Source organism: Cebus imitator, unplaced genomic scaffold, assembly GCF_001604975.1.
Source record: "Cebus imitator isolate Cc_AM_T3 unplaced genomic scaffold, Cebus_imitator-1.0 Scaffold206, whole genome shotgun sequence".
Classification (NCBI taxonomy): Eukaryota; Metazoa; Chordata; class Mammalia; order Primates; family Cebidae; genus Cebus; species Cebus imitator.
In genome coordinates this window covers 3,491,428-3,507,623 of record NW_016107521.1, presented here as the reverse complement: position 1 = coordinate 3,507,623, position 16,196 = coordinate 3,491,428, and the positions used below count along the sequence as shown (strand labels likewise).

Below are 16,196 nucleotides of genomic sequence, written 5' to 3'. Positions count from 1 at the left end.
TTTTTTATGTATATATATATTTTTTAATTTCTTCAACCCAATCAGAATGAAGTACCTTTAAATTTTAAGAGACCTTATAATAATAGAATATAACCTTTATTTTGTTAATATGTTCAAGTACACAGATTGATTTTCAATGCTAAAGCAACCTTGCATTCCTGAAATAAACCTTATTTGGACTTGATGTATTATACTTTATATAGCTAGATTTACTAACGTTTTAAGGATTTTTGCATCTATGTTCATGAGAGATATTAATCTATAGTTTTCTTTTTTGTAATGTCACTGTGTGGTTATGTTGATCTAATAAAACTAATTGGAAGTTTCCTCTTCCACATTCTGAAGCTTCTATAAAATTGGTATGATTGAAATATTTATTAATAACAGAATAAACTTGTGAAGCCATCTGGGCCTGGAATTTTCTTTGTGGGAAGGTTTTTCATAATCAATGCAGTTTCTTCAATAGATACAGAGCTATGGCAGGCAGCTTCTAAAATGGCTTCTGTGCTGATGATCAATTTATTGGCCCTCTGCTCCCAATTCACCCTTGAAGGTATGCTCTTCAATAATGGATAGAATTCAGTGAAGCATCTCTCCTTTGCAGGGAGCACAGTGATGAGCTTTCTCAGCAGAAGGCACTGGAGGTGCATGACAGGGGGAGGGGCTCTCCTACTGTTTCCCACAGTTTCGTGGTAGGTCAGCGATGTGGATGTAAGGACATCCAAGGGAGCTCTTTCCCAGCCATGTGTCCAGCACATATGGTCCCTTGGTGACATTGCAACCTCAGTCTACACCAACAATAATTTTCCTGTGGCCCTTTCAGTGTGAAAATTAGGTTTCCAAAGGCTTCCTGTCCCCTACCAGCCAACTTTCTCTGCAGGCTCCTGTGTACCTCTCCTGCTGCCTGGAGAGTAGCTTTCTGTCTGCCAGTAACTAGTTCCAGCCTGGGCCAACTAGCAGACCTCTGGGCTGAACTATACCTTCTCCGAGGTGTGATGCTCAGCCTTGAGAACAGCACCCCTTTCTAAGTTTGTGTTTCCTTAAGTATAAGTTCCATATAGTACTCTCCCTAAGCTATAGAGTACTATATGGAATTTACTTTTAGCCTGTAGTCGTTTATTAGCATTTAATGACTCTTTATATTAAGCTTTACCCCATATAACCCACTGTGTAGTTTCTACCTCCTGATTGAACACAGACTGATACTACTCCCAAAGTTCCCTGCCTCATGATATTCATGCCCTGTGTAATCTTTTTCCCATGCTTCTAAGTGTTAGAATACCACAAAAGTAACGGGACGTTGCTTCCAAGATTTGGTTATAAAAGATTGTAATGTCTTTTTAGCTCTCTCTCTCTCTCTCTCTCTCGCCTGTCTTGCTTGCTGCTTGGATGACCCAATCTACCATATTGTGAGCTGTACTACAGAGAGGCTCATGTGGCAAGAAACTAACAGTAGCTGTGTTAGTCCTTTCTTGTGATGCTAAAAAGAAATACCTGAGACTGGCATTTCCATGTAAAGAAATATCTGATACTGGTATCACAGTTGACTCACAGTTCTGCAGGTTGTGCAGGCATAGCACCAACATCTGCTTAGCTCCTGGTGAGGGCCTGAGGAAGCTTACAATCATGGCAGAAAGCAAAGAGGAGCCAGCATATCACATGGTGAGAGCAGAAGCAAGGTGGGGGTAAGGAAGGTGTCATCCTCTTTTAAACAACCAGATCTAGCATGAACTGAGGAAAAACTCATCACCGAGGGGATGGCACTAAGCCATTTATGAGGGATCCATCCTCATGATCTAATACATCTTACCAGGCCCCACCTCCAACAGGAAGTCACATTTCAACATGAGATTTGGAGGGGATAAATATCCAAATCATATCATTCCTCCCCTGGCACCCACACCCCTGACATCTCATGTCTTCCTCACATTGCAAAATACAACAATCCCTTCTCAGTAGTCCCCACAATCTTAACTCATTCCAACATCAAATCAAAAGTTCCGGCCGGGTGCCGTGGCTCACGCCTGTAATCCCAGCGCTTTGGGAGGCCGAGGCGGGTGGATCACGAGGTCAAGAGATCGAGACCATCCTGGTCAACATGGTGAAACCCCGTCTCTACTAAAAACACAAAAAATTAGCTGAGCATGGTGGCGCGTGCCTGTAATCCCAGCTACTCAGGAGGCTGAGGCAGGAGAATTGCCTGAACCCTGGGAGGTGGAGGGTGCAGTGAGCCAAGATCATTCCACTGCACTCCAGCCTGGGCAACAAGAGCGAAACTCCGTCTCAAAAAAAAAAAAAAAAAAAAAAATCAAAAGTTCCAAGTCTTCTCTAAGACTCACCTTCTTTCACCTATGAACTTGTAAAATCAAAAACCAGTTATTTACTTCCAATAAACAATGGTGATACAGGCATTGGATAAACATTCCCATTCTAAAAGGGAGAAATTGACTGAAAGAGAGGGGCTACAGACCCCATGCAAGTCTGAAACTCAGCAGGGCAGATATTAAATCTTACAACTCCAAAATAATCCTCGAGCCTGGGCAACATCGAGAAACCCTGTATCTACAAAAACTTTTTTTTTTAAACTAGCTAAGCATGGTGGTGTGTACTTGTAGTCCCAGCTATTCAGGAGGCTGAGGTGGGAGGATCGCTTTTGCTCCAGAGGTCAAGGCTGCAGTGAGCCATGATTGTGCCACTGCCGTGGGCGACAAAATAAGACCCTGTCTAAAACACACACATGGTCAGTAAAGCCTGACTCCTGTCCTCTCACTTTCCTCCCCAGACAGCATAAGCTTCACCACTCGCTCCACCTTCTCCACCAACTCCTGGTCTCTGGGCTCCATCCAGCCACCCAGCTACAGTTTCACCAACTTCCAGGGCGGCTTGGGGTCTGGAGGCCTGGCCACAGGGTCAGCTGGGGGTCTGGCAGGAATGGGAGGCATCCAGAATGAGAAGGGAACCATGCAAAGCCTGAACGACCACCTGGCCTCCTACCTGGACAGAGTGAGGAGCCTGGAGACTGAGAACCGGAGGCTAGAGAGCAAAATCTGGGAGCACCTGGAGAAGAAGGGACCTCAGGTCAGAGGCTGGAGCCATTACTTCAAGACCATTGAGGACCTAAAGGCTCAGATCTTCACAAATATTGTGGACAGTGCCTGCTTCGTTCTGCAGATTGACAATGCCCGTCTTGCTGCTGATGTCTTTAGAGTCAAGTAAGAGACAGAGCTGGGCATGCGCCAGTCTGTGAAGAGTGATATCCATGGGCTCCACAAGGTCACTCATGGCACCAATGTCACACGTCTGCAGCTGGAGACAGAGATTTGATGCTCTCATGGAAGGGCTGCTCTTCATCAGGAAGAACCACAAAGAGGAAGTGAAAGCTCTACACGCCAGGTTGCAGCTCTGGGTTGACCATGGAGGTAAATGCTTCCAGATCTCTGGACCTCACCAAGATCATGGGCCCAATATGTTGAGCTGGCTCAGAAGAACGAAAAGGAGCTAGACTAGTACTGGTCCCAGCAGACTGAGGAGAACACCACAGTAGTCACGACAGAGTCCGCCAAGGTTGGAGCTGCTGAGACGATGCTCACAGAGCTGAGATGTATACTCCAGTCCTTGGAGATCAACCTGGACTCAATGAGAAATCTGAAGGCCAGCTTGGAGAACAGCCTGAGGGAGGTGGAGGCCCACTATGCCCTGCAGATGGAGCAGCTCAACAGGATCCTGCTGCACCTGGAGTCAGAGCTGGCACAGGGCATAGGGGCAGTGCCAGGTCCAGGAGTACAACGTCCTGCTGAACATCAAGGTCAAGCTGGTGGCTGAGATCGCCACCTACTGCCACTGCTGGAAGATGGCAAGGACTTCAATCTTGGTGATGCCCTGGACAGCGGCAATTCCATGCAAAACATCCAAAAGACTACCACCCACTGGATAGTGGATGACAAAGTGGTGTCTGAGGCAGGGTACTCTTTGGGGAGCAGGAGGACAATAAAAAGTTCAGAGATCAAACAAATACACACATACACACACATACACACAAAATAATCCTTGACTCCATGTCTTGCAACCTGGACCCACTGGTACAAGATGTGGGCTCCCAAGATTTGGCCAGCCTCCCCCGTGTGGCTTCGCAGGGTGCAACCCCTGTGGCTACTCTCACCAGTTGGAGTTGGGCACCTGTGACTTTTCCAGGCTCAGGATGCAAGTTGCAGGTAGCTCTACCATTCTCGGGTTTAGAGAGCGTCAGTCCCTTCCCACAGCTCTACAAGACAGTGACACAGTGGGGACTCTGTGTGGGCCTTCAACCTCACTCTTCCCTTTGGCATTGACCTTGTGAGTATCTCTTTGGGGACTCTGCCCCTGCAGCAGATTTCTCCCTGGGCACCTATGCTTTTCCATAAATCCTCTGAAATCTAGGGAGTAGCTGCCAAGCTTCATTCACTCTTGCATTTCATTTGCCTACAGGCTTAACAACACCTGGAAGCCATCAAGGCTTAGAGCAACTTGTGCTCTCCAAAGTGGCAGTTGGAACCATAGCTGGGGCTCTTTGAGCCAAGACTGAAGCTGGAGCAGCCCACTGAAGTGGCGCAGGGCAGTAGTACACAGGGCAGCAGCGCTCTGGCCTGGCCACAGAAACCATTCATTCCTCCGAGGCTTCTAGACTGTGATGGGAAGGGCTGCCTCAAACATCTCTGAAATGCAATACAGGTCTTGTTCCCATTTTCTTGGATAGTAGCACTTGGCTCCCTTTTAGTCATGCTAATTTCTCTAGCAAGTGGTAGTTCTGCACCCTGCTTGGATTCTTTCTCTTCCACAGGGAACAGGCTGCAAATTTTCCAAACTTTTCTACTCTGCTTCCCTTTTAAATGTAAGCTCACACCTGTAATCCTAACACTTTGGGAGGCCGAGGTGGGTGGATCACCTGAGGTCAGGAGTTCAAGACCAGCCTGGCCATCATGGTGAAACCCCATCTTTAAAAAAAAAAAAAAAAAAAAAAGTTAAAAAAAAGAAATAAAATAAATATAAGTTCCAACTTTAAGTCATTCCTTTGCTCCTGCATCTCATCATAGACTGTTAGAAGCAACCATGCTACATCTTGAATGCTTTGCTGCTTAGACATTTCTTCCACCAGATACCCTTAAGTCATCACTCTTAAGTTCAAACTTCCACAGATCCCTAGGGCATGAACACAACGCAGCCAAGTTCTTTTCTAGGACATAACGGGTGACCTTTACTCCAGCTTTCAATAACTTTCTCTTTCCCTCCGAGACCTCATCAGCCTGGCCTTTATTATCCACATTTCTAGAAACCATTTGGTCACAACCACTTAACAAGTCTCTAAGAAGTTCCAAAATTTCCCTTGTCTTCCTGTCTTCTTCTGAGCTTTCCAAACTCTTCCAACTTCAGCCTGTTACCCAGTTCCAAAGCCACTTTCACATTTTCAGGTATCTTTATGGCAAGTTCACACTCTTTAGTACCAATATACTGTATTAGTCTGTTCTTGCGCTGCTACAAAGAAATAGCTGAGACTGGGTACCTTATAAAGACAAGAGGTTTAATTTGGTTCACACTTCTGCAGGCTGTGCAGGCATGGCACCAACATCTGCTTAGTTCCTGGTGAGGGCCTTAGGAGGCTTACAATCATGATAAAGCAAAGGGGAGCCGGTGTATCACATGGTAAGAGCAGAAGCAAGGTCACTGTGGGGTGCAGAAGTACCACACTCTTTTAAACAATCAGATCTAGCATGAACTGAGGGAGAACTCACTCATCAACAAGGGAATGGTGCCAAGCCATTCATGAGGTAGCTGCCCCTATGATCCAATACATCCCACCAGGCCCCACCTCCAATGCAAGGCCACATTTCAACATGATATTTGGAGGGGACAAACATCCAAACCATATCGGCAGCCTCCACCCTCCAGCCAGCAAAAAAACTGATGCTCTCATTCCAAAGGGCATAAAGAACTGAATGAATCCTGCCAATAATCATGAGTGAGCTTAGAAGCAGATCCTTCCCCAGTTGAGCTGTGAGATGCCTGCAGTGCCAGCCAACACCCAGATTACAGCCTGTGACAGACTCTGAAGCAGAGGACCTATTTAACGCATATCTAGATTTCTGACCCACAGAAACTGTGAGGTGATAAATGTTGTGGTAAGCCCCTAAGTTTAACGGTAATTTGGTATACCAATAGATAATATGAGTTACTCCAATTTTTATTTTCATCTTATATCCAGTTTGGTAAATTGTATTTTTATGGAATTTGTCCATTTCCAAGCTAAGAACTTATAGTCCAATTTATTAATTTCCTTCAGAGATAAAGTATACCAATTCATTCGCTAAAAAAACTTCAGAAATAAAAATTTATGTCCACACAAAAACATGCATACAAATGTTCATAGTAGCTTTATTTGTAATAACCAAAAATTTTAAACATTCCAAATGCCCTTCAATGGATTAATGGCTAAAGACACCATTACCATGGTGTCTAGTATACCATGTAGTATACCATGGATGTACATGGTATACTACCCAGCAACATAACGAAAAGAACTATTACTGTATACATGAAATGATTTGGATAAATCTCAAGGGAATTATACTGATTGAAAAAAAAAAAAGCCAATCTCGAGCTTACAAATGGTATAATTTTAGTAATAGAACATTCCAAAAATGACAAAATTACAAAGACAGAGAACAGATTAGTGGTTGCCAGAGTTTAAGAATGGGAGAATGCGGGTAAGCAAGGCAAATGGATGTGACTATAAAGGGGTAACATGAGGGATCACTGAAGAGATGGAACAGTTCTCTTATCTTGATAGTTGTGGTGGTTCCACAAATCTGTATGTAAAAATGACATAGAACTTACACACACAAACATGCACATGCATGTAAATGAGTGCATAGAAAACTGGCAAAATCTGAATAAGTTCTGCATTGAAGGAATGTCAAGTTTCTGGTTTTAGTATTATACTATAATTAGGGGCTGGACATGGGTGGCTAACGCCTGTAATCCTAGCACAACATGACTATCCCCCATCTCTACAAAAAATACAAAAACTAACTGGGCGTGGTTGTGTGCACCTGTAGTCCCAGCTACTTAGGAGGCTGAGGTGGGAGGACCACCTACGCCCAGAAGGCGGAGGTTGCAGTGGCGAGATCATGCCACTGCTGCACTACAGCCTAGGCAACAGAGAGACCTTTTCTCAAAAAAAAAAAAAAAAAAAAATTATACTAGTTACATAACATGCTACTATTGGAGAAAACGTGTGAAACTATATGGTCCTCTGTACAATTTTTGCAACTTCTTGTGAATCTATAATTATTTTGAAATATAAGTGTGTGTGTGTGTGTGTGTGTGTGTGTGTGTGTGTGTGTGTCTGTCATGGACTCTTGCTCTGTTGCCCAGACTGGAGTGCAGTGGCACAATCTCAGCTCACTGCAACCTCCATTTTCTGGGTTCAAGTGATTCTCCTGCCTCAGCCTCCCCAGTAGCTGGGACTACAAGCGCCCACCACCACACCCAGCTAATTTTTGTATTTTTAGTAGAGACGAGGTTTCAACATATTGGCCAGGATGGGAAATATAAAGCTTTTTAAAAACTTCAGTTGATCTTATCTAAAATTTTGGGTTTAAATATATATTAATTAATTAATTTGTTCGAGATGGAGTCTCACTTTGTCACCCAGGCTGGAGCGCAGTGGCACAATCTTGGCTTACTGCAACCTCCAAATTCCAGGTTCTAGTGATTCTCCTGACTCAGTCTCCTGAGTTACTGGGACTACAGGTGCGTGCTACCATGATTGGCTAATTTTTTTATATTTTTAGTAGAGGCAGGGCTTCACCACGTTGACCAGGTTGAACTCCCGAACTCAAGTGATCTGCCCACCTAGACCTCCCAAAGTGCTGGGATTACAGGTGTGAGCCACTGTTCCCAGCCCTAAATATCTATTTTAAATGACACCCTCCATCTGATTCTCACCGGAGTTGACTTTTGAGTAAAGACTTGAAGTGAAAGATCTAATCATGAAGATATTCCATGGGTATCTGAGATACTTTGTTAATGTGCATAATTATTTCAATAGATATTATAAAGGAAATAAAATCTCCCTGGAATTTCATTTCCTTGTTTCCTCTCCTTTACCTGGATCACCTATCCATGGATTTTCACCCTCTTCCTCCTTCCTGATTCTCCATTGTCACATACTTTAGGATGTATACAAGATTTCATGTTTTACAAATATTGGTCTGTTCTCAGCAATAGGCTTTGGGATTTTAAGCCAAATTTAATCCCCTATAATGAGTAGATGTCCAATAGACTCTCTACACAACAAATCCGGTCAATTGCTCTCTTCTAATTTTTTAAATCCATCTCTTTTCCTCCATCCAAGCTTGGCCATGTTCTCAACACTTCTTACCTAGATTGCTGACCTGGCCTCCCTGCTGGTCTGTCTCCAGCTTTACTTTTCACGCCAATGGCTGATCTTTCTAAAATCCCAAGTTGTTTAGATTATATAACTTGTCTCTTTAGAATGGTATTCACTGTCCTTCATGGAGGTCCCTATCTCTTCTGTGACCTTGGGCAAAATCTCTACGATCTCTGCTTCCATTTTATGGTCCTAAGTCATGATATACTTATTGCACTTAAAACTGTTCTTAGAACATATTAAGTGCTCTAAGAGTTGGCTATTTATATTAGTGACTGAATCACCATTCCTTAAACACCTCTTCCATTGTAACACTTAGGGTCAATATAGGTTCTGATCACCATCACCATCACCACCTCCTTGGGAGGTAGAAAAGAGGCAGACAAATTAGAAATCTGATTCTACTACTTTGTAGTTATGACATCTGGGCAAGTTATGTAACATCTCAAACATAAGATACGGGTTATAACATCTCAAGTAAAGGATGGTAGTTTGTTTTTTCCTCTTTTCTGTCCAAGATAGTATACTTCAAGGGATTATAGTTAAAGACTGAGTGGGTCGTTGCAAAGGTAGAGTTGGAACTCGGGGTGCTTCCTCTACTTATCTCTGCTTGGTGCAATGTTATGTAGCCTACAGTCTAGCCAGAGGTCATTTTACAGAGAAGTGCTTCCTCTTGCTCATCACTACCACTAACCCCATAATTTCCCTTTGGGGTTTCCCTACACCCTACAGGCTGCACAAGAGCTCACTGAATTATTCTAACTTGTCTTCTGATTTTCCATACTGTGAGTTTCTAGAGAAGAGACTTATGTTTCATGGACCTTTAATCTTACTGACCATCATGGACAGGGGTTTAAAATGTATCAGCTGAATGAATGAATAAAACCACTGGAAGCCCAATGAAAATGGTGTCTAGATCCACCCAAGTCATTCTCTTGAGGTCCACAGAACTGTCTTCATACTTTAGTTATGTATCTGTCCTACTTTTCCCACTATACAGTAAACTCAGTACTATCTACATCCTCATCTCCCACACAGATAAAGTGCTGTGTGTTGAATGGATGAAGTGACTTGATAGAATTAAGGTATATCTCAATCTCCTTGGGTCTATCCATTACTTTCAGACCCTTCCCTATGATATAGGATGAGGCAGGTAATCATTTAAATCTCAAGGAGTGGCCTGGTAGTTCTGTTAAGCCAAAAACTATGCCAAGAAAACAAAGATAACTAAAATATACCATAAACTTAATATTGACATTAAACAAACAACTTTTAAGGTGGACAAATAATTTTATTTTGTGCATGCAAATACATGTCAAGTACTGCAAACTTTTTCCATCAATTTTCTCTCAAACACTGAAAATCATGATGCTCTATTTTGTGAACAGCCAAAGCTAATATCTCTTCACTTCAGTGCTACAGCAAAAACACACAGAATTCACTCTTTGCTATTCACTATCATCACAACCCTCATTGTTCCATCTCTGCCCTCCCCCCATATACAGGCCTTATAAATCCTAGTCTTCCCCCATTTAATCCTATTACTATAGCACAAAGGGAAACATTACAATTTGGAAATTCAAATTGAAATAAATGGAATAGAATTTATTCCCATATATATTTCCCATTTCATTGTACAGAATTATTTTAAATTATAGTTTTAAATAGAAGCTGAGTATATGCCTTAAAAATGAGCATTAAATCCATCTTAGAGATGGTGCCTGCTTTTTACATGATGGGTGTACACCATCTTTAATTTCATTTACATTTCAATCGAACAATAGATTTGCAAAGAAAATGTCTAATACAGACGTAAAAATATTCACACTAGAGCTTCACAATCGGTTGTACAATTGACAAACAGGCCTCTTTTCCCAAACTTTCCAGCTAAGCAAATTTATAAAATGTAATCAATGCAACAAGAAAAACATTTCTCTTTCACTTCCAGGGAAAAGAATATGCAATAAACAGTATAAATGCAGACAGCAGTTGCTGCAAGCTAACCACGATACTCCCAAGTGGCTGTACAGTGGATATGTGCAGTACAAATAAAAGCCACATGTGTTGTATCACAACTACAGTATAATTGTTTGCCCAGCTAAGAGAATGCATGCACTTCCATGCCTTGGGTTATAAAGTGAGGCCTAATTCTTGACAGGTTGATGGAGTATGTGCAAATGACCTTGGCTTTTGGCAGTACTAAGTGCAGCCAGTGTCTGTGTTCCACTGGTTTGGGGCTATTTTAAATTTTTTATTTAAAAAACAAAAAAACTGCCAATTTTAGACTCGAGGGGAATAATTGCTCTTGGAGTAAAAATAAGCCTCCACTCAAATGTGGGGTGTTTTGATCTGTGGCCTTGACTCCTTGTATTCCCTTGCCAGCAAAAGGATACAAGGAAGCCGCTAGTATAAAGACATTACTAGCAAACTTATTCAAATTATCCAGAAAATGGGATACTCCTTGAGCATGTTCTTTCGTGTTCTGCTTGCAGAAGGGGTCCTTATGTAGAAGGAGTTACAGTAAGTGATCCCATCAAGCCTCTTCGTTCACTAAAACAAAAGAAAAGTTCTTCCAGGAAACCAATGCATAGTTGCAATGCAACTTTACCCATTAATGCTTAGTTATCAATACTGGTGACAGTCTGCTCAGAAAATGACTCAAAGAAGACAGGGAAGAAATGCTCAGATTCAAAGGTGAAATCACATGCTGAATCTGATTGTTATAAATTCCACCCCTGTTAACAAGACAACATAGGCTTTAATGTCTAAAATCCAAAAGCAAGCTAGATGGTTTTTAAAATAATTTTTTAAATGTTTTAATGATCCCATTTGAAATTCCTATAAATTGCAGTGCATCCTGTAATTTTCTCAAGGTAGCATATAAAATTGGGATGTGCTTTATATACTTCACTTGAAATCAGAATGAAAGTGACTAGATCCATACAAATGGAAAATTTCAGTTCTTGTATAGGAAGTTTCTTTTATTATCCTTTTACTAGAATAAATAGCTATGATGGGAAAGAAAAATCAGTGTCACTGGCCTAATGAACTCCCTTTTTTTTTGAAAATTACAATGCACAACTTTCATGTATGACACTGGTTTACCACATGGCATTGAAAATAAGACATGGCAGCAAAGGCAAGGGAATCTGCTTTGTTCAGGTACCAACTAGAAAAAAAATATATGGAAATTTCTCCGAATTCATAAAATGAAATGAAACCACAAAAAAACTAATGCTACACCCACAGTAACTGAATGGGGCACATGGACTTCAGAATGGAACTTAGAAATTAAAAAACAAAAAATGAAAGAAAATAACCACCACTTTCCTGCTTTCCAGACCTCAGACTATTTTTTCTGATTAGACAATAGGTAACATAAACAGTTTGGTTACCCACATTACAAATTTCCTCTCTTGTTGCTTTGTATCCTTTGATTCCAAATGTGTACATCACATCTTGTTGGTAAAAAGGTCAAATGACAGGAAATGCCTCAATTTTAGGAAGTCATATCCTAGGTCTGACTTGTAACGTTTTCCTTGATGATATCAGGTACCATTCTCAAGAAGGGTCAGATGAACTGCCCTTTCTTCGAAAGTGGCAGAGAACCAACGGCTTTACTTCACATTAAACCCACCATGACAGACAGAAGGTGACCACTACATAGAGAATGGATGCAACACAGAATAATTTCAACACAGAAACAATTCCCATGTTGTTAGTGAAAAAGAGAGTAAGTTTTTAAGAACAGGGAGTTATTGTTTTATGGGCTCACCTGCTGCAAGACAAGCATTATTTTAATATAAATGTTCTGAGACATACCAATAAGGTTGGCAGGTATATACATATACTGATGCAAATGTAATTTCACTGGACAAGTAGGCAAACATCTAAGCAGTTTATCCCAACCCCCTCCAGCAGAGCACAACCAAGTTTCAAAATTTCAATTTTAAAATTAAAAAGATAAGGTTAAATACACAAGATCAATTTATGTAGTATATATTCACCCTCAGAACGTGCTGAAGATGTTTTGTGTAGTTCTGTTGCACAGAGGGTTCTTTCCCTGAGGGCACATAAGGAGCTCTCAAACTGTTAATAGGTCTCTATTTTGTAACAAAATAGCAATTTTAAAATCTTAAAAAAAAATACATTACCTTCAACATGGAAGATCTCACTATTAAATATCCATGAAATAGACAGACTGGTTTGCATATCCTTTTTGGAATTACAAACAGCAAATAAAGTACATTGGAAGCATTTCAAATGTAATAAGCACATATTTATAGAAAGGTTCTGATATAAATTATATAACAATCATGTTCCTGTAATATTCTACGCTAATTTATAATGTCAGAAATAAGTTAATGTAACATGGTTTAAAACTCTTGTTCCTATTCATTTCAGGTTACAGAGTGAAATAAATAAAATGTCTTTGTAGGGATAGGGAGCACTGGCCGTGGCAAAAAGGTACAGTACTAACCAAAGGAAACTAAATCAAGGCTACTGTGCTGTTGTTATGCTACAAACAAACATCTTCATACATTTGAGTATTAAATAAATGTGTAAGATCTTCCATACTGACACCAGAATATCAAAACTACCCCTTTGTTTCTCAGGTATATTTACAACTTATCAGTCACCTTATGAGCATGTTCATTAAGACAGGTATCAAACACCAGTATTTACTCATTCTAATCAAGAAATTTCAGGGAAATGTCAACCCTCCCACCCCTGGAAATGTGCACAAAACTTTTTATCAAAATCTTATCTGATACAATGCTGTGGTTTTGTAAAACAACTAAATAGCTCAGACGACCAATAACATGATCCTGTTTAAGCATCTTGCTAGCAGGAAAAGCCCTTACATACAGTACACCTGGTGAAAGATCAGCTTGGCTTAAAATATTCCAGTACAATTTTCAGAGTAAACAACTTCACAGAAGTTAATTAAAAAAATAATAAAAGTCAAACTAATCTTAAAGAAACAGAAAAAATACCCAAAAAACGGAAAGATAAACTATAGGTAAGATCACCAGGAAGGAATGCCCAGCTTTACTTTTCAAATGTTGACTGAAATTTAGGTTTCAATACAATACCTCTCACAAATCTGAGGCATGACTGGTTGAACATACTGTATAATTTCAGATACCAAGTCAAAACCATTTCAGTCACATTTTAGCAAGGCAGAAATTATTCATGTTTTTAAGTATGAATAAATGTTAGCCAATGTTCTACTATTACATGGTTCATAGTCTTATCAACCTAACAGTCAAAAAAACAAGAAAAACTAAACCCCAACATGAAGTAACATAAACAATATTTAACCAAGATAATGCAATGAACATCCAAAGTAATTAGTTTAAATTAAAAACCCAGCAATACCATCTTGTTAGTCAGTGCAAACGCTACATACAGGGTTTTCTCAAGACAGCTGAAAGCACCTGATTCTTTTGCCAAGTCATCAGATTCAATAATGTACAGGCTTAAATCTGCATTTTAAAAAACTGCCATTACATTAGTGCATAATTTATCAAAATTGTAAAAACGATTCTGCATAACTTAGGAGAATTTAATATCTAGTACATCAGCTGAAAGACTTAGGCACTTGGTTATATTTTTAATTAATTACTTCAACAAGTAGCCTGTGTATAAATATTAACAAAGCAGAAATTATTCTTGAAAAATGGAAAATTAAAAAAAAATTAAATGCTACAGATAAAAGCACTGCACCACACTCCTACATATAATGCAGTAAAGAAAGCTAGTATATAACCCTGTAAAATTCTATGGTAAGAACATCTAACTCCACTCTTCAAAATTAAAAAAAGAAAAAGAAATCCATGCAAAGTTCCATGAAAAAGATAAATAAAGCAGCTGGAATGAGATGGAAACTTCTCTCAGTGAAACATAAAATAGAAATAAATAAGTTAACTAAGTCTACTTTCACTAGATGTATCATTGTAGGATCCTGCTAGTTTAATAACTGAGTTGTTAATTTTCTATAGAAGCCATTTAAAATAGGAAATGGCTCAGTTACTGCACCGGATTGCTACAAACTCATAAAAAGCTGCTTGAAGCTTAAGTTAAATGTTGTCCAAATTCCAATCACTTCTGGAAAGTGAACATGTTATCCTAGTAAAGTAAATTTTTTTTTTTTCATAATGCTAATGCAAGAGGGCTTGAAGTATCAAAGAGTCCACAGGAAATGGATGCCCCCAGTAATATCTTTTTTTAAAAAAAATATACATTATATAATATATATTATATATATAAAAAGCTAGTGTAAATGCTTCCATGGTGTGGTCACAAATTTGAAAGATGAACCTCCTTTCAGCTGTTAACCATCTTCCCATTTGCAACAGGTTTTAAAAAGTCGTTTTTATCTTCAGATATGACATGAGTTTTCAGAATGAGGTTGCCAACACTGACAGATGTGGTGATGGGGAGGCAACTTGCATTGCTAATAGACACTGCGAGTGGCTGGCTAAAGCAAGAAGTTACTGGCAGAATTGTTTTTTGCTCCTCCCTGGGTAAAAAGAAATGACATTAACAACAAATTAGCTTTAGGTGAAAACTTTTAAGAGTAACCGTACGTACTTAATAAAAACTACATCAAACTTTAGGAATTCCTAGCAAAGACATGTCTTTATCACTAGAAGTATCAGAAGTAACTAGAAAAGTCCTGTTTTCCTTTTTCTGAGACAGAGTCTTGCTGTGTTGTCCAGGCTGGAGTGCAGTGGCATTATCTCGGCTCTCTGCAACCTCCACCTCCTGGGTTCAAGCGATTTTCCAGCCTCAGCCTCCCGAGTAGCTGGGACTGCAGGCGCGTGCCACCACACTGGTTAATTTTTTTGTATTTTTAGTGGAGACGAGGTTTCACTGTGTTAGCCAGGATGGTCTCAATCTCCTGACCTCATGATCCGCCTGCCTTGGCCTCCCAAAGTTCTGGGATTACAGGCGTGAGCCACTGCGCCTGGCCTGCTATTTTGTATTTTTAGTAGAGATGGGATTTGACCACGTTAGGCTGGTCTCGAACTCTTGACCTCAAATGATCCGCTAGCCTTGGCCTTCCAAAATGCTGGGTTTATAGGCGTGAGCCACCAGGCCTGGCCTGAAACATCCTATTTTCCAAAAATTATGATAAATATGAAAATACGAGTTAAAGACCATACAAAGTATCAAGTTGATGATTAAGTCCATATTTTTGGTAGTAATTATTTAAAATGGCAATATTATAGCCAATAAATTTTTTTTTTAAATTTGGGGTGGAGTCTTGCTCTGTCACCTAGGCTGGAGTGCAGTGGTGCAATCTAGCTTACAGCAACCTCTGCCTCCCAGGTTCAAGCGATTCTCCTGCCTCAGCCTCCGTGTAGCTGAGACTACAGGTGCCTGCCCCTACGCCCAGCTAATTTTTTTGTATTTTTGTAGAGACAAGGTTTCTCTGTGTTGGCCAGGCTAGTCTTGAACTACTGACCTTGTGATCTGCCTGCCTCAGCCTCCCAAAGTTCTGGGATTACAAGCGTGAGCCACCATACCTGGCCTAGTCAAGAAAATCTTAACATGATTTTTAAAAAGAGAAACCCTTAATCTAGGTTTTAATTCTCCATTTTGTAGTCTAGAAGTTTGGCTACCAGATTAAAGAAGCATAACCTGATGCTAGAACACAGATTAACTTTATCTCAACAAAAAGCAAGTTTTAGGCTACTAAAATGGACCACTTTGTTAGTTCAATTTTACTTTTCCTTCCCTAAATATCCAGACTGACCAAATC

At 40.3% G+C, this 16,196-nt stretch overlaps 1 protein-coding gene and 1 pseudogene across 8 annotated transcripts in view; one reads left to right on the top strand and one right to left on the bottom strand.

Moving 5' to 3' along the window:
• Nucleotides 1-12,056, top strand: part of LOC108317733 — a 23,837-nt pseudogene extending 11,781 nt beyond the window's left edge.
• The window catches only part of RC3H2 (ring finger and CCCH-type domains 2), a 59,721-nt gene continuing 53,220 nt past the window's right edge, over nucleotides 9,696-16,196 (bottom strand). For all 8 annotated transcript variants that reach the window (XM_017548373.2, XM_017548379.2, XM_017548377.2 and 5 more), the window contains one exon: nucleotides 9,696-14,951. In XM_017548373.2, the coding sequence (XP_017403862.1) occupies nucleotides 14,756-14,951 (196 nt within the window). In that variant the 3' untranslated portion in view covers nucleotides 9,696-14,755. The remainder of the gene's footprint in view (nucleotides 14,952-16,196) is intronic.